General features: G+C 45.6%; 2 protein-coding genes across 4 annotated transcripts in view; one reads left to right on the top strand and one right to left on the bottom strand.

The window, feature by feature from the left end:
- The window catches only part of LOC123762105 (uncharacterized), a 135,952-nt gene that overhangs the window by 60,633 nt on the left and 50,114 nt on the right, over positions 1-25,205 (top strand). The window lies entirely within an intron of this gene.
- Positions 7,865-25,205, bottom strand: part of LOC123762104 (beta-1,3-galactosyltransferase 1) — a 48,950-nt gene continuing 31,609 nt past the window's right edge. Inside the window, exons 2-7 of one of the 2 annotated variants that reach the window (XM_069335900.1) lie at positions 18,102-18,405; positions 14,599-14,754; positions 14,179-14,395; positions 12,328-12,420; positions 11,651-11,835; positions 7,865-10,984 (exon numbers count right to left, since the gene is read on the bottom strand). In XM_069335900.1, the coding sequence (XP_069192001.1) occupies positions 10,889-10,984; positions 11,651-11,835; positions 12,328-12,420; positions 14,179-14,395; positions 14,599-14,754; positions 18,102-18,405 (1,051 nt within the window). In that variant the 3' untranslated portion in view covers positions 7,865-10,888. The remainder of the gene's footprint in view (positions 10,985-11,650; positions 11,836-12,327; positions 12,421-14,178; positions 14,396-14,598; positions 14,755-18,101; positions 18,406-25,205) is intronic. The other variant, XM_069335901.1, reaches the window with a different exon arrangement.

Here is a 25,205-nt window from a genome sequence, read left to right as displayed (position 1 = left end):
TGAATTCTAAAAACTCATCTAACCATCAGGTTTAATGCGTACCATAAAGACGCTTTCGCGGTGTCCCATCCATGTGTGCGTTCACCTATTTGTATTAACCTATTTGTGCCTCTTGACCCCCCCCCCCATCCCCTTTCAGTCTGTTGTCTAATGTACTTACTCCAAGGCCTATTTTCTCTTATCATACCTACTACATATTTTTCTCTCGCACACATCATCGGGACGCAGCCCACAAACAGATTTCTAACTCACAGGTACCTATTAACTGCTAGGTGAACAGAGGCATCAGATAAAAGAAAATTAATCTAATTGTTTATCTCGGGCCGAGACTCGAGCCTTAGTCCCTGGACTGTACTCACCTAATTGTGCTTGCGGGGGTTGAGCTTTGGCTCTTTGGTCCCGCCTCTCAACTGTCAGTCAACTGGTGTACAGATTCCTGAGCCTACTGGGCTCTATCATATCTACATTTGAAACTGTGTATGGAGTCAGCCGCCACCACATCACTTCCTAGTGCATTCCATTTATTAACTACTCTGACACTGAAAAAATTCTTTCTAACGTCTCTGTGGCTCATCTGGGTACTAAGTTTCCACGTGTGTCCCCTTGTTCGTGTCAGGGGACTGTGAATTACGGACGCCGAACGACGGACCGAAACGTCGTATTTCTGACGTGTGGTTTGGTCATCAATATCACGTGGTCAGCCACGTTACTCCTCGCTGCACGTGGGAGTAACCCGACCCGAAGGCGGTAGACGAGGAAACAATACCTAGAGGAGTTCGTCCCCATGTCTGGCCGTGAGAGCGCCGGAGACGGGCTGTAAGTATTAAACAGCAGTAACTACGGTCTCCACCTGGCTGGCGGCGGCATTCCTAGGCTCAAGCAACAGTATCACCGTTGATGGCTCCATTGTACAGCTTCACATCACACTCCTCAGGCAACAGTATCACCGTTGATGGCTCCATTGTACAGCTTCACATCACACTCCTCAGGCAACAGTATTACCGTTGATGGCTCCATTGTACAGCTTCACATCACACTCCTCAGGCAACAGTATCACCGTTGATGGCTCCATTGTACAGCACCACATCACACTCCTCAGGCAACAGTATCACCGTTGATGGCTCCATTGTACAGCTTCACATCACACTCCTCAGGCAACAGTATCACCGTTGATGGCTCCATTGTACAGCTTCACATCACACTCCTCAGGCAACAGTATCACTGTTGATGGCTCCACTGTACAGCACCACATCACACTCCTCAGGCAACAGTATCACCGTTGATGGCTCCATTGTACAGCTTCACATCACACTCCTCAGGCAACAGTATCACTGTTGATGGCTCCACTGTACAGCACCACATCACACTCCTCAGGCAACAGTATCACCGTTGATGGCTCCACTGTACAGCTCCACATCACACTCCTCAGGCAACAGTATCACCGTTGATGGCTCCATTGTACAGCCCCACATCACACTCCTCAGGCAACACTCCCTAAGCACCTGGTGATTTTTGGTTTCTAGGAAATGTTACCTAGCTTTTTTCATCGATGAAAAATTCAAAGATTCTGTCCCTGTGTGTTTCTCTGACTATTGTTTCTCGACAGAGACAAAGTAAGATGTAATCCCCACAACCCAGCCTTCAGCCGTGCTCTTCCAAGCGGCGGTCGATCCCCAAAGACTATCAATTGGGGGTCAATTGATACACCGAACATCAATTATAATCTTCGGCGTATTAAAAAAAAATGTATTTCCCTTGATTAAAATGGAATTTTACTGTATATTAGAATTGTGTATGTAGCTAGGCCTTGGTTAGGATTTGGTGTTTTGGATCTGTTGGCAATTATATGAATTCGCAGTGTGTGAGTGAAGCATTAAAGGACGAGCAATTTGAACAGAGGTCGCCAGTGAAGCATTGTTCGAGAAATGTTCGAACGTCATCAGTTTGTGAGTGTAAACGTTTTTAATTTATGAATGAAGTTTTGGTGCTTGGATTAACGGACATTTAGCCTGTGTTGATTATGACGGGCTGTTTACAGAGGTTCATAATGGGTTTCAAAGAGGTTTATAATGGGGTTGACAGGTTCTTAATGGGTTTCAATAACCGGGCCTCAGTGTTTTAACTAAGCAAGTTACAAAATAAACAAACCACGAACTTAAGATTGTTCGATTCAATTAAGATTCAAACCACTTAAGATTGGGTGTTTGCTAATAGAGTTTACATATTGGTAGCAACAGCGTCTTGATGAGCTCATCCAGATGAGCAACACATGTTGGTCATCTTGCATGGCAGTGTGATGATATGGACTAACCATCGGATTTCTCACTCCCAGCGCTACCATGTTAACGTTATTTACGTGTCATAGGCCCCCAGACTACCGTAAACCGTAGACGAGTATCCCAGGTTTGCTACTGTCACTATACGCGCCAATGTATCCTTCCCACCGTCTCCTGTTGGATGGTTCTGCGGTGCATGTGGTGATTGGGCAACCAGTTCATCTTTTTTTTTTTTGAGATATATACAAGAGTTGTTACATTCTTGTACAGCCACTAGTACGCGTAGCGTTTCGGGCAAGACCTTAATCCTATGGTCCCTGGAATACGATCCCCTGCCGCGAAGAATCGTTTTTTCATCCAAGTACACATTTTACTGTTGCGTTAAACAGAGGCTACAGTTAAGGAATTGCGCCCAGTAAATCCTCCCCGGCCAGGATACGAACCCATGACATAGCGCTCGCGGAACGCCAGGCGAGTGTCTTACCACTACACCACGGAGACTGAGACATCTGATGCATATCAGTGCATCAAAATGAATTTTTTAAGATTAACTCCTGCATAATATTTAACTGTAGCTCCGGGTAGAGACGTGATTGTGTTAGCTTGACTTACCTCGTCAGCCATCCACCTGTCAGCCATCCACCTGTCAGCCTTCCACCTGTCAACCGTGTGTGTGGAGTAAGTGGGAGACGCCGCGATGAGCCGGGAAAGACAGACAGACAGACAGGGAGGCGTACGTCACAACGAGGCTGTGGAGGGAACATAAGTACCGCAGTTAGCCTTCCTTGTGAATCACACTTGGCTAATTGCTGACAGTCGGCTAAATTATTCCTTCTCCCTCATGAAAGTGAAGGAAAGATTAGAAGAGCTGGCTATCACTGACGTTGTAGAGAATCAGAAGCTGTCACTGACGTTGTAGAGACTCAGAAGCTGTCACTGACGACGTAGAGAATCAGAAGCTGTCACTGACGTTGTAGAGAATCAGAAGCTGTCACTGACGTTGTAGAGAATCAGAAGCTGTCACTGACGTTGTAGAGAATCAGAAGCTGTCACTGACGACGTAGAGAATCAGAAGCTGTCACTGACGACGTAGAGAATCAGAAGCTGTCACTGACGACGTAGAGAATCAGAAGCTGTCACTGACGTAGAATATCAGAAGAGATGCCACTGACGTAAGAGTATTAGAAGAACTGTCACATGTATATTATATTACAAGAGTTATCACTTGCGTTTAAGAATACTAGAAGAGGTAGTTGTCAGTGAGCTGGGCCAATTCTAGGCAAGAAGCCTTAATAACTTTATGCTATACTCAGTCCAAGGGGATCCCTTGCTATCAACCTGGGGCCAGATTCACGAAAGCACTTACGCAAATACTTACGAACGTGTACAGCTTTCCTCAATCTTTGACGGCTTTGGTTACATTTATTAAACAGTTTACAAGCATGAGAACGTCCCAATCAACTGTTGTTGTTGTTATAAACAGCCTCCTGGTGCTTCGGAGCTCATTAACTGTTTAATAATTGTAAACAAAGCCGCCAAAGATTGAGAAAAGATGTACAGGTTCGTAAGTGCTTGCGTAAGTACTTTCGTGAATCTGGCCCCTGTCCTCTTAAAAAGAACGTCGCTTTTGGATTATAAAGTGACTATAATTTATAAATGTATTTATTTACAATTAAACAATTCTATTTACAATTAAACAAAATGAGTTTGACTTTACGTAAGTGGCCAAAATTAAGTCTTTACTGATTACGGGTTAAATTGAATAAGGCTTATGTTCAACGAACGAACGAAAATAGTGAACGAAATATTTTTACGAAAACATGCCCGGTTCGTTCACTTATACCTTCCAATATACAAATGCTTTGGTTAAGTCTCTCCCCAATTACTCCGGTAATGGTTTAGAGTGGACGTGCTGGGGCTTAATGCCTATCAGTCTGTGGAAGGTTGGTATAAGGTCACCACAATAGCTTACTGACTAACCAGCAGCTATGCTTTTGCCCTGAACATAGTCCGAGACGATGGTAAACTCTGCATACTCATCAAGAAGCTGGGATTATAAAAATAGATTAATCATATTATCAGAGAAAGGTATTACATATTTTTTAATAATACAAATAATAATAATATTACTGTTACATTTATCATGGTCCCTCTAGCCCCCAGGATACAACCCACAACAGTTGACTAACTCTCTGGTCCCTATTTACTGCTAGGCGAACAGAACATAACGTTAATGGAAATGCGCTCAAAAGTCTGCGGGAATCGAACCTGGGACCTTTATGGTTGTTATAACCAGCAGCGCTAACTACTGCGCTAACTACCCTGTGATCTGACCCCCGGGGACAATGGTACGATCCCTACCAAAAGGTCTTGAAGACTTGCCACCACCAGGACTCATCAAATATTTACGCATCCACTCACGAAACCTGTACATCTATTACCAATCAAGAGGATTTGTTTACACATATTAATTAAACAGCTTATGAACTCCAAAGCACTACGAGGTTGTTCGTAACAACCTCGACGGTTGTTTAAAACAACAATAACCTTGTGTTCTGATGTTTACAAACTCGTAAATTGTAAACAATGCTGCCATTATTAGTGAAAGGTGCACACGTGCCGCAGGTGGTTACCTAAATGCTTGACGAAATACAACAATCGTGTTCTAGGATTAATGTTTACCTGAATTTACCCGAGAGCCACTAACTAGTTTTACTAATTAGTATTAAGTAATTAATACTAATTAGTATTAATTAATTAATACTAATTAGTATTAAGTTCTAGATATTAATGTTTTTCTTGCCCGAAACGCATTGCGTAATAGTGGCTTTAGGCATTGTATGTACTAGCTCTATCTATATATCAATCCATTAATGTAACATCACTTGTATGTATGTACCTTACCTGAATAAACATATTTATTTTATTTTATTTATTTTAACTCTAGGGGGCTTGGGCCTGGGAGCCGGTCGGCCGAGCGGACAGCACGTTGGACTTGTGATCCTGTGGTCCCGGGTTCGATCCCAGGCGCCGGCGAGAAACAATGGGCAGAGTTTCTTTCACCCTATGCCCCTGTTACTTACCAGTAAAATAGGCGCGTTTCCTATCACCTAATACCCCTGTCCACCTAGCAGTATCCTGGGAAGGGGTCTGTAGTTCGACCCCTGGGGTGATGAACCCCGATATAGGCCTAACATGTACTGTAAGTACAAATTGGCTGCCTGTTCCCCGACACAATAACTTATTAAACCATTATTATTAGAGAGAGGAAAGTTTGGCATAGTTATACCTTCATATACGGGTTTGCAGTTTTCTGTAAATTCCTTGCATCTCGTTTTCTGTGCATTTAACAAATTACTGTACAGAAGACAGTACATTTAAACAAGTATACAAGACACTAACAAAATTTCTACTGCTACTACTATAAATAATAATAATAATAATTATTATTATTATTATTATTATTATTATTATTATTATTTATAGTAGTAGCAGTAGAAATTTTGTTAGTGTCTTGTATACTTGTTTAAATGTACTGTCTTCTGTACAGTAATTTGTTAAATGCACAGAAAACGAGATGCAAGGAATTTACAGAAAACTGCAAACCCGTATATGAAGGTATAACTATGCCAAACTTTCCTCTCTCTAATAATAATGGTTTAATAAGTTATTGTGTCGGGGAACAGGCAGCCAATTTGTACTTACAGTACATGTTAGGCCTATATCGGGGTTCATCACCCCAGGGGTCGAACTACAGACCCCTTCCCAGGATACTGCTAGGTGGACAGGGGTATTAGGTGATAGGAAACGCGCCTATTTTACTGGTAAGTAACAGGGGCATAGGGTGAAAGAAACTCTGCCCATTGTTTCTCGCCGGCGCCTGGGATCGAACCCGGGACCACAGGATCACAAGTCCAACGTGCTGTCCGCTCGGCCGACCGGCTCCCAGGCCCAAGCCCCCTAGAGTTAAAATAAATAAAATAAAATAAATATGTTTATTCAGGTAAGGTACATACATACAAGTGATGTTACATTAATGGATTGATATATAGATAGAGCTAGTACATACAATGCCTAAAGCCACTATTACGCAATGCGTTTCGGGCAAGAAAAACATTAATATCTAGAACTTAATACTAATTAGTATTAATTAATTAATACTAATTAGTATTAATTACTTAATACTAATTAGTAAAAACTAGTTAGTGGCTCTCGGGTAAATTCAGGTAAACATTAATCCTAGAACACGATTGTTGTATTTCGTCAAGCATTTAGGTAACCACCTGCGGCACGTGTGCACCTTTCACTAATAATGGCAGCATTGTTTACAATTTACGAGTTTGTAAACATCAGAACACAAGGTTATTGTTGTTTTAAACAACCGTCGAGGTTGTTACGAACAACCTCGTAGTGCTTTGGAGTTCATAAGCTGTTTAATTAATATGTGTAAACAAATCCTCTTGATTGGTAATAGATGTACAGGTTTCGTGAGTGGATGCGTAAATATTTGATGAGTCCTGGTGGTGGCAAGTCTTCAAGACCTTTTGGTAGGGATCGTACCATTGTCCCCGGGGGTCAGATCACAGGGTAGTTAGCGCAGTAGTTAGCGCTGCTGGTTATAACAACCATAAAGGTCCCAGGTTCGATTCCCGCAGACTTTTGAGCGCATTTCCATTAACGTTATGTTCTGTTCGCCTAGCAGTAAATAGGGACCAGAGAGTTAGTCAACTGTTGTGGGTTGTATCCTGGGGGCTAGAGGGACCATGATAAATGTAACAGGCTTACGATCCCTGACCGTGAGAAACCTACCCATATGACCCCATTCTAACAACTAAAATAAATCTTGTATGGTGGGAACAAGTCTCTCTCTCTCTCTGTCTGATTGGGTTCACATACGGATTTCCTGTTATCGCGACTTACTATCTGCATAACCAAATACTATTTTCAACATTGAACGAATCACTATAACAGTTTCGTCAGCGGCTCTGCCATTGTGATTATTGGTCATGGGTTTAGAAGGGGTCGCAGTGGGTTCTGCTGTGGTCTCAGTCGTGCGGATTGTGTGTGTGTGTGAGGGGTATTGACGAGTATTGTGAGGAGTACAGTGTGTGAGGGGTATTGACGAGTATTGTGAGGAGTACAGTGTGTGAGGGGTATTGACGAGTATTGTGAGGAGTACAGAGGCTTGACCCACTTTTGAAGTTCTCTTGTAGTGGACATATAAGTGTATTTGTAGAAATTATTCGGAATTTTGTAGGATACATTTATGCATGTCAAGTGCAACTCAACTTATATATATATGATAATTTACATATATGTATAATAATAATGACATTCATACTTATATATAATAATAACGACATTCATACTTATATATACGGTAATGACATTCATACTTATGTATACGGTAATGACATTCACACGTATTTATATACATATAAGAATAGCATACTTAATCCATATTCATACCTTTCCAAATTAAGTTGCCATTTACCAAACAAAAAATCCTCGTTTACAGTTAAAAATACAAAATATTCCGTTATATATCTTAGAAACAATAGAATGGAATAAATAAAAAAAACAAGTGATATCAGTCATAAAATATATTATTATAATCACATTATAATTCACACGTGTAGTCAATATGAAAATACAAAATAATGAACGAAGTACAAATGACATTACTTAACGATATCCACAGAGTACTTAACGATATCCACAGAGTACTTAACGATATCCACAGAGTACTTAACGATATCCACAGATTACTTAACGATATCCAGAGTACTTAACGATATCCACAGATTACTTAACGATATCCACAGAGTTATTTTAGTCAGAAGACTGGCGATTTTCAATGATGAAATGTGGGAATGATCTCTGACTAGAGTTGGGCTGATGATAAACTAATATTCATTTATGGGTTAATTGTTGAGTGGTGATTGAGAGTTGATGAGACAGGCTTGTTATTGTTGTGTCAGCTGGCTGGCAGGTGGTGTGGGGTAGAGGCACTAGCCAGCTGGTGAGAGGGGAGGGGGCGTGGTATAGACGGGTGGAGGGGGCGTGATTTAGACGGGTGGAGGGGGCGTGGTTTAGACGGGTGGAGGGGGCGTGGTTTAGACAGGTGGAGGGGCGTGGTATAGACGGGTGGAGAGGGCGTGGTTTAGACGGGTGGAGTGGGCGTGGTTTAGACGGGTGGAAATGGCGTGGTTTAGACGGGTGGAGGGGGCGTGGTTTAGACGGGTGGAGGGGCGTGGTATAGACGGGTGGAGGGGCGTGGTATAGACGGGTAGAGGGGCCGTGGTTTAGACGGGTGGAGGGGCGTGGTATAGACGGGTAGAGGGGCCGTGGTTTAGACGGGTGGAAGGGCGTGGTTTAGACGGGTAGAGGGGCCGTGGTTTAGACGGGTGGAGGGGCGTGGTATAGACGGGTAGAGGGGCCGTGGTTTAGACGGGTGGAAGGGCGTGGTTTAGACGGGTGGAGGGGGCGTGGTATAGACGGGTGGAGGGGGCGTGGTTTAGACGGGTGGAGGGGGCGTGGTATAGACGGGTGGAGGGGGCGTGGTTTAGACGGGTGGAGGGGGCGTGGTTTAGACGGGTGGAGGGGGCGTGGTATAGACGGGTGGAGGGGGCGTGGTTTAGACGGGTGGAGGGGGCGTGGTTTAGACGGGTGGAGGGGGCGTGGTATAGACGGGTGGAGGGGGCGTGGTTTAGACGGGTGGAGGGGGCGTGGTTTAGACGGGTGGAGGGGGCGTGGTTTAGACGGGTGGAGGGGGCGTGGTATAGACGGGTGGAGGGGGCGTGGTTTAGACGGGTGGAGGGGGCGTGGTTTAGACGGGTGGAGGGGGCGTGGTTTAGACGGGTGGAGGGGCGTGGCATAGACGGGTGGAAAGTTGTAGTTGTATACTCAGGCGCTGGACCCTTCAGTGACAGGTGTGTCTGTGAACCCGTCTAAACCAGACCTAAAAGGGAAAAAGACAGAGACAAGCAGACAGATAAGACAGAAACGCAAAATGTAACACTGCTATTGAACACAAATTTAACTGTTAAATCCTCCCGATTTTTGTGTGTTCGTGCATTCATGCTGTTGCTTCATGCTGACCCATCTGACTTGCCCTAACGTCATGCATTTACAATGTTGACAGAAGCTAATAAAATGATCACATCTGGCTCGCCAGTGCTTGCCACACCCTATGTAACATTAAAAGTAAATTTTAGTATGTATATATATATATATATATATATATATATATATATATATATATATATATATATATATATATATATATATATATATATATATATATATATATATATATATATAACCTTGTCAGGGAGCCACTGAGGTAAATATTATTTGTAGCACTGGTCTCATGGTGACACCATTACTTGTCAGAACTGGTTTAACACTAGACACTTGTCACTTCATGCCTGCTCTACAGCTTTATATACAGAAAATTGGGCTATTGTATCATGTGTATTACACACACACACACACACACACACACACACACACACACACACACACACACACACACACACACACACACACACACACACACACACACACGGGTTAATAAGAAATGTTAATGAAGTAAGCTTGCCAAGGCACTTCAGATCACAGTGTATGACAAGAAAGCTTCACGTTCACGTCTACAGTCCACCTAACTTAGTACATAATTGTGTGTTTACTTGTCGTAAGAATAATTACAATTTTCTTCTCGTTTGGTACCTGGACTCGTCGGTCTTCTTGCAGTTTGGGGGTTCGATCCCCGATTGCCCAAGCGGTTGGGTATCGTTCCTTTCATCGTCCTTCATATCCCTTTCAAGTGATGTATATAGTCTATCTGACTTTGCGCTTTTCACTGGTCATTTACATTATTTCTCGTTGGGGAAAATTCGTATTATATTGGTACCGTTGTTGTTAAAGACTCGCTACCCGGAACAAAGTTCCAAGTAGCACGGGCTATGGTGAGCCCGTATTTATTATTGGTGTCGTTTGCCGCTAGGCTCCTCCATCCCCCCTTCTGGGTCTCCCTTGGTTGTTAACGTGAGTCTGTGACTGGTCACCTGCAGGCCTGGGCCACGATTGTTCACGCATTTACACGATCATTTACAAAGCCTGCACATCTTTCAACACTCATAGCGGCTTTGTTTACATTTATTGAAAAGCTTATGAGCTCGGAAACACACGAGGGTGTTCACAAAGATTGATAAAGATTAAGCCACCCAAGAGGTTGGCACGGGCATGAATAGCCCGTAAGTGGTGACCCTTTTGAGCCATTACCAGTATCAATAGATGATACTGGAGATCTGTGGAGGCGCGACTGCACCCTGCGTGACGGGAGATGTCTCCCGGACCAAATGGTGGGTGTTGATAGTAATAGTCAACTTTGGCATGTTTCGAAGCTCGTAAACTGTTTTTAATACATGTAAACAAAGTCAAAATGATTATCGAAAGATATACAGGTTTCGCAGATGGATGCGTAAATGTTTAACGAATCGTAGCCCTTGTGGCGAAGGTGATACTGAACCCCCCCAAGAGGTAGAAGGTACGCCTGGGAAACGATCCTCGATGAAGCACTCCGCCAGACGGTGCGTGAGGCGACGCGATCAGAAGTCGAAACATGGGCTGGTTATCCCATTGGGGTTGAGCTTGTCCCATATGTGGTACATCCTCTCCGGGGTGATCCTGTGCCCCGTGAACACCTGAAATATTGGCAACAACATTAATGCAGACGAAAGAGTCAGAATGCAGGTGATGAGTCACAATAACGTGGCTGAAGTATGTTGACCAGACCACACACTAGAAGGTGAAGGGACGACGACGTTTCGGTCCGTCCTGGACCACATTCTCAAGTCACAATCGACTTGAGAATGGTCCAGGACAGACCGAAAGGTCGTGGATTCTTCATCTTGTGATGTGTGGGTTTGGTCATCAATAACATCAATACTGTGGCAAGTTGAGGTTGATCATTGCATTGACCTACCCCAGCACACACACACACACACACACACACACACACACACACACACACACACACACACACACACACACACACTAACCACAACGCTGTCTTCACACCGTTTACGCTGATGCAACTTTGCAATAATGCTTAAAACATGCTGTGATTACGTGTTTTTCCCAGGAAGATGAAATCTCCCCAGCTTGTCCATGCACACACACACACACACACACACACACACACACACACACACACACACACACACACACACACACACACACACACACACACACACACACACACACACGTCACTTGACAAACTGATATGCACGAGGTCAAAGTTGCCTGTGACCTCATATGACACAGTGACCGACACGAGGTCATAATTTGACACGAGGCAGCAACTTACCTGCACGAGATCACAGTCGTCATTAACCATCTCGCCACAGGTGAAGCGGGTGTCGTGGACGGGCGGGTGGACGCCCACGCTGCGCGCCAGATGGGCGGTGACGTACACGTCCTCGACGGGAAAGATGCGGGTGTTGAGGGAGGCGGTATACAGGTCCCGCACCACGTCTCCAGACATGACGTAACCTGAGGGTGGGGGGCACGCCCTTTTTAGTTCACCTTGTTCTCTCTCCCTCCCCCTCTCTCTCTCTCTCTCTCTCTCTCTCTCTCTCTCTCTCTCTCTCTCTCTCTCTCTCTCTCTCTCTCTCTCTCTCTCTCTCTCTCTCTTCTCAACAGTTTATAATCAAAATAATTCATTGTCACAGGGGGACAGGTAGCCAGAAATAGTGTCGTAACAGGTGAAACTAGAAACATGCAATGTAATAAATGCTCTTGTAATATTTTTAACGATAATATAATCCATAACAAATGTTTCATATATTATTAAAAATGTCATTTTAATATCGGCTACTTGATTAAAGTACACTCTTAGTTACCAAGGATTTGTAAGAAGCTATTTCCTTGGCATTGCTCTGATAAATTGAGCGATCAGAGAGAGACAGAGACAGACAGACAGACAGACAGACAGACAGACAGACAGACAGACAGACAGACAGACAGACAGACAGACAGACATACCTGCTCCAGCGACGAAGGGGGGGTGTCCTGGGGGCAGCGGGAGCCCAGGGGGGGCGTTCGCTGGTCTGAAGGCCTTCTTCTGCTTGATGCATCCTGTCAATCAAAGTGCACTTTCAGTCTCAATTCTTAAATATAACTTGACAAACGCTTTACTCCGACATGAGATAAAAACCATTAGTTCTCTATACTATGAATCCTGAAACTTAAAGATAAGATAAATTAAGGATAAAGTTAAAATTAAAGATAAGGTTGTGGTGTCTATGGGGACCTCTGAGGAGATGAGAATGTACTTGAGAGTTACCTTGATGGAAAGACTTGTGTTATCAGCACTACGAAGTTCACGGAACTTACTAACTTACCAATTTCTTGTGACCTTTTTTTCTGAACTTACTAAGGTGCTCCTATTTAGCAAGATGTTTCAATTTACTAAAGTGACGAATTGGTAATTAGCAAGATGTTGCTACTTACTACTAAGAGGATGAATCGTACCAAAATAATAATTATTAAAAGTAAGGCACTACGGGCTCACCATAGCCCGTGCTACTTGGAACTTTTTGTTCCAGGTAGCGAATCTTTAACAACAACAACAAACCAAAATAACTGGTATCTTATATTATCTTATATTACAAGATGCGTGTCTGGGAAGGTCATCCGCTCCATCTAATATATTGAGATGTGTGGCATAGTATAGTATATCCTCGTTATACCTCACTGATATTAATAACCCTGTTTGAATCATTATATTTTCGTATCTCCTGGCTATACTTCACAACAAATTAGAATACGGTACTTATGTTCAGGTCTGTGGGTTGAGTGTCTAAATATTGTATAAGGAGATCTGCTAATTACTCTTTGAGATTAACAAATATGTTGAGTATTTTACCTGCCATTACTGTAAATTAAGATCTAGAGACCTTGACTCATATATGACTCGAGAGCTAGGTACCAAGACTCACCTGTGACCTACGAGCTAGGTACATTGACTCACCTGTGACCTACGAGCTAGGTACATTGACTCACCTGTGACCTACGAGCTAGGTACATTGACTCACCTGTGACCTACGAGCTAGGTACCGTGGCTCACCTGTGACCTACGAGCTAGGTACATTGACTCACCTGTGACCTGAGAGCTAGGTACTTTGACACACCTGTGATCTGAGAGTTAGGTATTTTGACACACCTGTGATCTGAGAGTTAGGTACTTTGACACACCTGTGACCTGAGAGTTAGGTACTTTGACACACCTGTGACCTGAGAGCTAGGTACTTTGACTCACCTGTGACCTGAGAGCTAGGTACCTTGGCTCACCTGTGACCTGAGAGCTAGGTACCTTGGTTCACCTGTGACCTGAGAGCTAGGTACCTTGGCTCACCTGTGACCTACGAGCTAGGTACCTTGGCTCACCTGTGACCTGAGAGCTAGGTACCTTGGCTCACCTGTGACCTACGAGCTAGGTACCTTGACTCACCTGTGACCTACGAGCTAGGTACGTTGGCTCACCTGTGATCTGAGAGCTGGGTACTTTGACTCACCTGTGACCTACGAGCTAGGTACCGTGACTCACCTGTGACCTACGAGCTAGGTACCTTGACTCACCTGTGACCTACGAGCTAGGTACCTTGACTCACCTGTGACCTACGAGCTAGGTACCTTAACTCACCTGTGACCTACGAGCTAGGTACCCTGACTCACCCGTGACCTACGAGCTAGGTACCCTGACTCACCTGTGACCTACGAGCTAGGTACCTTGACTCACCTGTGACCTACGAGCTAGGTACCTGACTCACCTGTGACCTACGAGCTAGGTACCCTGACTCACCCGTGACCTAGGAGCTAAGTACCATGACTCACCTGTGATCCATCGGGACCTTCTAGCTTCCTGGAGGTAGGTGATGAGCTTGGGAATATTAATAAACATATCGTCGTCAGTCTTCATGACAAAGTGCGCCTGCTGGCAGTACGTCGACGCCCACTTGAGTCCCATCACAGACTTGAGGGTCAAGTTCATGTACGAGTCCACGAAGTCCTCCTGCAGGATGTCGCCGTAGGTCCTCGACTCCTCCACCACCTGAGAAAATCAGCAGGAACCGTCATGGGGGAAGGGAGGATTCGAACCTATGCTCTAGGTACTCGCAAGCACACACGCTAGGAAACGACAGGGTCAAAAGGATTGCAACGACCACCACCTGTTGTGGAGTGGACGCTGTGACAAGCTGGGGTAATGGAACTTGTGTTCGCGTATGAAAGGTTAGAGAGACGTGGCTGCCTCACCTGAGTCTGGAGGCGGGTGTCATGGGGGTTGGCCAGGAGGAAGGCCAGCTTGGCGTGCGAGGCAGCGAGGGGGTTGGCGCCACCCCACGTGTCCCGGATGGCCCGCCGACGGTGGAAGTTGCCCACTGACGAGCTCACCAGCACCAGCAGCCACACCTGTAATAATCCATTGTAACACACCTGTAACAATCCATTACTGTAACGCTATACAAACACGCTCTTGAAACTCGCCTCTAATACTGACACGAGGTTCACTTCTAACACATCAAATATACATATAGTGATATACTGACGCAATACACATCATTTTTGTGTGTATATATATATATATATATATATATATATATATATATATATATATATATATATATATATATATATATATATATATATATATATATATGTGAGTTTTCAGTTGCATATTGTCCTGGGGACCATTCAGGCTTGTTCGCATATATATATATATATATATATATATATATATATATATATATATATATATATATATATATATATATATATATATGACTAGATGAGTTACCCGACATTTTCTGGATCGACCCCACAAGGCGGAAAGGGTTGGAATCCCCTGGATTCCACAGTTAAACCGTTCCACCACTGCTAAACACGTGATTATCATCTTCACTGACTTCTTGAAGGTACCATGGGGCCGATCCCCTCTTAACGGAGGCAATGGGGACCCGACCCGCATATAACACATCACCCCACCTGCTCTCCCTATTATGTTATAAAGAAATCCTACGATAGGTTATAGCACACGGGCTATTCGTGCCACACAGCACCGCTCCTGTGCCAGGTAAGTCCACTACGGGCTCACCATAGCCCGTGCTACTTGGAACTTGTTCCGAGTAGCTGAATCTATAACAACAAGGGTTATAGCAGCGACTACAATGATTAGAAAGGCAGTTGAGGAATGGAACACACTAGTGAACACTGTGGATCTACATCCGCCACCAAGATAATATTATTAAAACAAGACTAAAACCAGTGCGCTAAAACAGAAGCAAAAAAGAAACAAGGGGGAAAAGGAGGAAACCCCACCTCCATTTAAAACTTTGACCCAAATATCAAAGTAACAAAGTTATCGCTAATATCGTTGCATAATTTAGAAACTGTACTTGTGGTAAATCTCGAACCCATTGTTGATGTGACGACTTACATTGACTTTTGTAACTAGTTCATCAAGATTGTAACTTGCTTAGCTAAATGAATTGTGGGGTTCAGTCCCTGAGCCCATTATGTGCCTCTGTAACCCTTTCCACTACTGCCCACACGATGGGTATGGGGTGCATAATAAATGAACTAAACATACCCGCTCTCACACCCACATACGTACCCACACTTGTACCCGCTTTCTCTCTCTCACCCAGTCACCACCATGCCCTACAGGAGGAACACATGCTTGGTCACGTGACTGCCTGACTGATTAGGTGAGCTCGTCCGAGAATTGATGAAGGGCCACCTGCCACCTTGCGTCACCGCGCTACCACTATCTATTACATTATTATATCGCTTATATCAACTTATATGATTTTTAATGTACATTTGACTTGTCTGTGATTTGTTTAGTTACCGCTTGTATCACGTTGGCTGGCGATACAAGACGATACATCGGGTTTTACAACGTTCCTAATCTTACCCTACATAAACTTAACCTAACCCTACCAACCCTAACGCATAATAACCTAATCTAAAGCATCCTAACATTTTTTTAACAAACAGAAAACGAGCTTTGTCGAATAGTCTTGTGAACGATTTGACCCATACCCTGGAAACACAAACCGAAACTGTCTTTATTTTCCGCTTGTTACAAGTTGTAATAAAGTTGTTACATCTTGGCTTAACGTGTTTATGACGTATTAGAACGTTGTTACAACTTGCTATATTGGTTGTTATAACTGGTTAGGAGGTGTTAAAACTTGCTCGAACGTTGTACCAACGTCGTAGTTTCGGTGTGTGTTTGGCGGGTAGCAGCTCCTCTGCTCAACACCCACTACAGAATTCCGCATCCACCCACCTAAAGAACCGCTCCACTTAAGGATAAGCATTCAGTGGTTCAAGACACTGTGAAAGTGCGAGTGGTGATGGGGCTAGGGGGGCTCCACTTAAGCCCCATCCCAGGTTCTCAGGGCTTGGCGTACGGGTGTGTGGTGGTGGTGGAGGGAACACCACACTAGTAGGTGTGTGGTGGTGGAAGCCCCACCACACACCCGTACACCAGGCCTTGGGAACCTGGGATGGTGCTTAAATGGAGCGCCTACCCCCCCCCCCAACCCCCCACTCCCCGCCTTGACAACTCTCACTTTCACAAACAGTAAACAGTGGTACCACCACCACCACCCACACCTAGAGAACCAGCACCACCAGCCACACCTAGAGAACCAGCACCACCAGCCACACCTAGAGAACCAGCACCACCACCACATACACCTAGAGAACCAGCACCACCAGCCACACCTAGAGAACCAGCACCACCACCACCTACACCTAGAGAACCAGCACCACCACCCACACCTAGAGAACCAGCACCACCACCACCTACACCTAGAGAACCAGCACCACCACCCACACCTAGAGAACCAGCACCACCACCACATACACCTAGAGAACCAGCACCACCACCACCCACACCTAGAGAACCAGCACCACCACCACATACACCTAGAGAACCAGCACCACCACCTACACCTACACCTAGAGAACCAGCACCACCAGCCACACCTAGAGAACCAGCACCACCACCTACACCTACACCTAGAGAACCAGCACCACCAGCCACACCTAGAGAACCAGCACCACCACCACATACACCTAGAGAACCAGCACCACCTACACCTACCTAGAGAACCAGCACCACCAGCCACACCTAGAGAACCAGCACCACCACCTACACCTACACCTAGAGAACCAGCACCACCAGCCACACCTAGAGAACCAGCACCACCACCTACGCCTAGAGAACCAGCACCACCAGCCACACCTAGAGAACCAGCACCACCACCTACACCTAGAGAACCAGCACCACCAGCCACACCTAGAGAACCAGCACCACCACCTACACCTACACCTAGAGAACCAGCACCACCAGCCACACCTAGAGAACCAGCACCACCACCTACACCTACACCTAGAGAACCAGCACCACCACCACCCATACCTAGAGAACCAGCACCACCACCACATACACCTAGAGAACCAGCACCACCACCTACACCTACACCTAGAGAACCAGCACCACCAGCCACACCTAGAGAACCAGCACCACCACCACCCATACCTAGAGAACCAGCACCACCACATACACCTAGAGAACCAGCACCACCAGCCACACCTAGAGAACCAGCACCACCACCTACACCTACACCTAGAGAACCAGCACCACCAGCCACACCTAGAGAACCAGCACCACCAGCCACACCTAGAGAACCAGCACCACCACCTACACCTACACCTAGAGAACCAGCACCACCAGCCACACCCACCGTGCTCTCACTCCCACATATGTTGGCATTGTTAATCATCATGTGGAAATCATGGGGATTAGCTGGTAGTGATTTGGTCCTTCCTCTTCTCTTGTTGGACTTGATGCTTCGGGTCTTAACGGAGTGCTCTTCTCCGGTCCCGCCCTGACTGCCGACCTCAGCGCCCCGGACATCGGCGAGGTCGTCCTCGGAGCCCCGGGCCGACACATACAGCAGGAGGCCGAGGCTCAGGAGGAGAAGGTAGGCGGCTAGTGTAGGGAGTCTGGGCTTGCGGGGCATCCTCATCAAACCTCTCCACCTGCTGCTGTAACGAAATACACACAAGTCTTACATTCATCTTCAACACCACAGCTCTTAAATCATCACGGTGTTGACCAGACCACACACTAGAAGGTGAAGGGACGACGACGTTTCGGTCCGTCTTGAACCATTCTCAAGTCGATTGTGAGAATGGACTTGATCGATCGAGTCACAATCTCGTGATTCGATCGAGTCACAAAACGGATCGCTTTTTGTGACTCGGTCGAGTCACAAAACACAATCGACTTGAGAATGGTCCAGGACGGACCGAAACGTCGTCGTCCCTTCACCTTCTAGTGTGTGGTCTGGTCAACATACTTCAGCCAATTTATTGTGACTCATCGCCTGCATCCTCACGGAGTTTGCAGGGATTACATTGATAGGTGTGAAGGAGGCACTTGGAAAGCCTGTTGGTCCAAGCTCTCTCAAGTCAAGGGGCCGGGCTTGGGAAGGGGGGGGGGAGTAGGAGAACTCCAGAACCCCGTCCAGGTACAATCCAGGTACAACCAATCCACTATCAAGTAACCTGTAGTGAGGCAGCTGGTATATGTGAAGAGTTAACAGTAAAACCATCAAAGAGGTGGATAAGACATTAATTTATGACAGTAATATAAGGGGAGCAATAGACAATTTCCTAATGGACTAATATATATAATATATATATTATGTATATAATATATTATGTATATAATATATAATATATACATAGTATATATAATATATATATTATGATGCATATGTAGAGTTGAAGAGTCGGTAAATGCTTGATAAAAAGTTACAGTTTACGCTGATAAACTGTAACTTTAAACTTACTGTAAACTTACCATTTCATTAATTATTATTATTTAATTTCTTTATTATGGACCCCATACCCATCCCGTGGGCGGTGGTGGAAAGGGTTACAGAGGCACACAATCCGCTCAGGAACTGAACCAAACTTCGTTTAGCGAAGCAAGTGACAATCAATGCGACAATCCCGTCCAATACGCAAGCCAACACGTTCTCGTGATTTGCCACTCTGTAAACAACAATCCAATCTAACCAGAAACGTAGTAACCCAAGCAACCCACCTAATCTGTCACCCCTATGCATAGAAAACGTCGATATTTGTGACCGTTTCGATTCATAATAGCTTGTATTTGTATCGGTGATTACCTTAACGTACAAAACGTGACCTATTAGTTGAGAGTGCGGGTGTGGCCAGCTCCAGCGAGGTGTTGGCCAGTAGAGGGCGCTGGGGCCAGATTCACGAAAGCACTTACGCAAGCACTTACGAACGTGAACATCTTTCCTCAATCTTTGACGGCTTTGGTTATATATTAAACAGTTTACAAGCATGAAAACTTCCCATTCAACTGTTGTTATTGTTATAAAGAGCCTCCTGGTTCTTCGGAGCTCATTAACTGTTTAATAATTGTAAACAAAGCCGCCAAAGATTGAGAAAAGATGTATAGGTTCGTAAGTGCTTGCGTAAGTCCTTTCGTGAATCTATCCCCTGGCCAGTAGAGGGCGCTGGCCAGTAGAGGTTGCTGGACAGTAGAGGTTGTTGGCCAGTAGAGACCAGGGGCCAGATAGAGGCAGCTGGCCAGTAGAGGGCGCTGGCCAGTAGAGGTTGCTGGACAGTAGAGGTTGCTGGCCAGTAGAGGCCAGGAGCCAGATAGAGGCAGCTGGCCAGTAGAGGGCGCTGGCCAGTAGAGGGCGCTGGCCAGTAGAGGCAGCCCGCGTCTGGTGAGACGCCCTAAGACCTCCGGGGGTCGCCATCTATGGCAGGCGTGAAGTTCCTGATAACCACCTCCTGGTCTCAGCGACAACGCCCTATTCTCTTCTACTTCTTGTGCTCTTCTGTCGAGCGCTTCTTCCTCTTGTGGTCGTCTTCCTCTTGTGCTCTTCTACCTCTTGTGTTGGTAAAGTGTTAAGGCAGGCGTTCTTAACTTGGGGTATGGGAATTATATAATGGGGTGTGGGACTCCATCTTTGAACAAATGAAAAAAACAAAAGCAGTTGTTAAATTAGAACTATCACGGTTATTAATGCGAATTGAGGCGATTCCATGTTTTCATTGCACAAGAACAACATACAAAATCAAGCTGGCTCTAGGAAGCCGCCAAAGGTTGAGAAAAGATGGACAGGTTCGTAAGTGCTTGCGTAACGGCTTCGTGAATCTGGCCCCTGGGTCGTTGATAAATATCCCCCCACCATTTTTTTCACTTAAATTAGCGATTTTCAATGTGTAGTTTATTTAGTCACTAACGTTTGATATTCCTGTAAAAGGGTGAACTAAAGCACACACACACACCACCATTTTCGACTCTAGTTTGAGTTTTGAAGTAACAAAAAAAATTCTTTAAAAAACAGATGGCGGCGGCTGGGTGTGGAGGCCCGTCGCGGCCCTGTCCCCGGGTCCGTCACACCCCCCTGGCCCTGTCCCCGGGTCCGTCACCCCCCCCCCCCGGCCCGGTCCCCACACTCCTATATGACTGAGTGTAACCATGATATGATCCTCTATCCTGTGAGACAGTCAATACCAGCATGATCCTCACTCTAATACCACCTAATTGAATACCTCAGATTAGGCAACATTGTAATGAATTTTTGTCAATAAAGTTGTTAATAATAATAATAATCGTGTATGTTTAGCGCTAATAAGTTCAATGTCTCTTATTTAAGGCTGACGTTTGTGCAGTCTGCGAGAGAACTGTTATTTCTCAGCTGCCAAGTTGCTGTTTTATGGGGGAAATATAATTTACATGTTTATTAAATATAATGTGATTATATTGCGCATAATTTAAGGTAAATTAATACAGGTATTTCCTTCATTGTTTTAGTGTTTCGTCGGTGTTGTTTGTATTGGCTTTCTTTGTTTGAGTAATGTTTTGTTGTGTTGGTTAGTGTAGAGGGCGAGGTGGTGAGGGTGTGGGAGCAGCTGTGGCACTTCTCTCACATAATGAGACACTTTACTCTTGTCTGGCTCCTGTGGTGGTTGGCACTACCCGCTGCTCCGTCTCACCAACCTCTATACTCCCTTTATGTAAATTTATTAAACAGTTTTCGTCGCGTCATGCAGGTCGGCGTTCAATCCCCGACCGTCTAAGTGGTTGGGCACCATTCCTTTCCCCCCCGTCCCATCCCAAATCCTTATCTTGACCCCTTCCAAGTGCTATATAGTCGTAATGGCTTGGCGCTCTCTCCTGATAGAGAGAAAGGGAATGGAACACTCTCTCTCTCTCTCTCTCTCTCTCTCTCTCTCTCTCTCTCTCTCTCTCTCTCTCTCTCTCTCTCTCTCTCTCTCTCTCTCTCTCTCTCTCTCTCTCTCTCTCTCTCTGTGTGTGTGTGATGAGAGAGAGAGAGAGAATCATTATATTTCTATTTGTTGCTGGACAAGACATCTGAATTTAGACTTTTCGAAGTCCTTCTTCTCCCCCCCCACCCCCCTTCCCGGACAAGTACTGACCTTCCCTGGGATACAACCCACAACAGTTGCCTAACTCCCGGATACCTATTTTACTGATAAGTGAACGGCGGTATCAGGTGAAAGGAAACGTGCCCAATCATTTCTGTCCGGCATGTGGGTTAAATCCGGGTCGCTCGATCGTGAGTCGAGGATGTAGACCACTCTACCATCGCTGTATTATTTCAGCATGTTGTATTAGGAAGACGTGATGCAATCTGCGATGTATTGTAGTTGATGATCAGGCTAGGGGGGGGGGAGGGAAGGAAGGAAGGAATTATCAAGGGAAAGCGCCAAGCCATCACGACTATATAGCACTGGGAAGGGGTCAGGATAAGGATTTGGGATGGGACGGCGGAAAGGAATGGTGCCCAACCACTTGGACGGTCGGGGATTAGGGGGTGGGGGAGGGAGAAGGTTGTTGTATGTGCATTATCTCAGCTGTGTGGTTGTCATTGCATGTCAACACGAAGCAACATTTGTTAGGCAAGAGAGGCGGTGTGGTGACAGCCATGTGTTTGGTGTGGTGACAGCCATGTGTTTGGTGTGGTGACAGGCATGTGTTTGGTGTGGTGACAGCCATGTGTTTGGTGTGGTGACAGCCATGTGTTTGGTGTGGTGACAGGCATGTGTTTGGTGTGGTGACAGCCATGTGTTTGGTGTGGTGACAGCCATGTGTTTGGTGTGGTGACAGCCATGTGTTTGGTGTGGTGACAGCCATGTGTTTGGTGAGTTCCTCCGTGAAGAGGTAGTTGCGTCGTTAAGGAGAAGTGTAACGAGCTGCCTTCACTCCACAACCACCATACAATGCCTGCTTCACTCTGTATCTTCGTCTTCTTCTTGGGGTTATCTTGAGAGGATTTCGGGGCTTAGCGTCCCCGCGGCCCGGTCCTCTATCTGGCTTCCTTTTTTGGAACACACACCCCAGGAAGCAGCCCGTAGCAGCTGACTAACTCCCAGGTACCTATTTACTGCTAGGTAACAGGGGCATCAGGATGCAAGAAACATTTTGCCCATTTGTCTCCGCCTCCACCGGGGATCGAACCCGGAACCTCAGGACTGCGAATCCGAACCACTGTCCACCCAGCTGTCAGGCGCCTTAAATGACCCCTAAATGACCTTCACTGCAAAATTAACCTGTACCTTTATTCACTTATCAAACCCTATCTGATCTATACCTACAAGATACAATGTTTATCTGTCTGTCCAGAGTTGGAGGCCAGATGCTTCGGCCTAGCCTCACCCACATTTGCAGCGGGAGTGGTCTAGGGTGCGGGACGGACACAGGCTGGTCGAAGGTATGCTTAAGTTGAATGTTTTAAGCAATAATAGCAATTATAAACACCCCTTAGGACATTTTCATGGCGTCTTTCAATGAGTCACATGTGAAATATGGCGTGTGATTAACGTGGAGTTGTCAGTATATAATTTCTTAGACCCATACAGTTGTTTCAGTTTTTATTAATATAGTTGGATAGATAGATGAATAGATAGATATAGATGATTAGATATACAGATAAACAGACCCCTGGCAACGCCGGTTACAACCCCCTCCCCCCCTCCGTAGTATCTATAATTCTGAATTAATTCAAAGTTTTAATAATATTGACTTGAATTCAAAAGCAGTTTATTCATATATATATATATATATATATATATATATATATATATATATATATATATATATATATATATATATATATATATATATACATATATATACATATATATATATATATATATATATATATATATATATATATATATATATATATATATATATATATATAATTTAAAGGTAATTGCAAACAACATTCGACGATCCCAGGCGGTTACCCATCCAAGTACTAACCATGTACAACGTTCCTTAACTTCGACAAATTTAAATAAAAATCAAACACATTCGATATATTCAAGGTTTAATTTTATGTTCATTTATAATGCACCCCTATACCCAATCCTTGGGCGGTATTCGATCCCACACCCATCCCATGGATGGCAGTGGACCCCACACCCATCCCATGGATGGTAGTGGACCCCACACCCATCCCATGGATGGCAGTGGACCCCACACCCATCCCATGGATGGTGGTGGACCCCACACCCATCCCATGGATGGTAGTGGACCCCACACCCATCCCATGGATGGTAGTGGACCCCACACCCATCCCATGGATGGTAGTGGACCCCACACCCATCCCATGGATGGTGGTGGACCCCACACCCATCCCATGGATGGTGGTGGACCCCACACCCATCCCATGGATGGTAGTGGACCCCACACCCATCCCATGGATGGTAGTGGACCCCACACCCATCCCATGGATGGTGGTGGACCCCACACCCATCCCATGGATGGTAGTGGACCCCACACCCATCCCATGGATGGTGGTGGACCCCACACCCATCCCATGGATGGTAGTGGACCCCACACCCATCCCATGGATGGTAGTGGACCCCACACACCCATCCCATGGATGGTAGTGGACCCCACACCCATCCCATGGATGGTGGTGGACCCCACACCCATCCCATGGATGGTAGTGGACCCCACACCCATCCCATGGATGGTAGTGGACCCCACACCCATCCCATGGATGGTGGTGGACCCCACACCCATCCCATGGATGGTAGTGGACCCCACACCCATCCCATGGATGGTGGTGGACCCCACACCCATCCCATGGATGGTAGTGGACCCCACACCCATCCCATGGTTGGTGGTGGACCCCACACCCATCCCATGGATGGTAGTGGACCCCACACCCATCCCATGGATGGTAGTGGACCCCACACCCATCCCATGGATGGTAGTAGACCCCACACCCATCCCATGGATGGTAGTAGACCCCACACCCATGCAGTGCGCGGCGTGGAAAGTTTTACAGTCATCTGCATGCTTTACCTCAGTAAAAATACTGGAATAATATTTGTGGTAATTGAGACTGTTGGTTGTAAAACAAACAATGGGAAGCAACTTGTGCAAGATTGTGCTGTGCAAAGTGTGCAAGGTGAGCAACAGCCGGTGAGAACCTGGTGAGGTAACTGTGGCCATGGCTGCCCCCCCCCCCCCCCCCCACCTGCAAGTATTCTTACTCTCTCTCTCTCTCTCTCTCTCTCTCTCTCTCTCTCTCTCTCTGTCTCTGTCTCTGTCTCTGTTCTCTCTCTCTCTCTCTCTCTCTCTCTCTCTCTCTCTCTCTCTCTCTCTCTCTCTCTCTCTCTCTCTCTCTCTCCTTATCTACGCTTCCCACGTTATCCTCTCAAGGCAACCTATCGCGCGTTTCTCCCCCCCCCCCATCTCGTTTTCGTGGATATGTTATTTTTTATGGTGTAGAATATATATATCTTTACATATA

This window comes from Procambarus clarkii, chromosome 34, assembly GCF_040958095.1.
Source record: "Procambarus clarkii isolate CNS0578487 chromosome 34, FALCON_Pclarkii_2.0, whole genome shotgun sequence".
Taxonomy (NCBI): Eukaryota; Metazoa; Arthropoda; class Malacostraca; order Decapoda; family Cambaridae; genus Procambarus; species Procambarus clarkii.
Note: the sequence above shows the minus strand (reverse complement) of the source record. Positions and strands in the feature narration are given on the sequence as shown.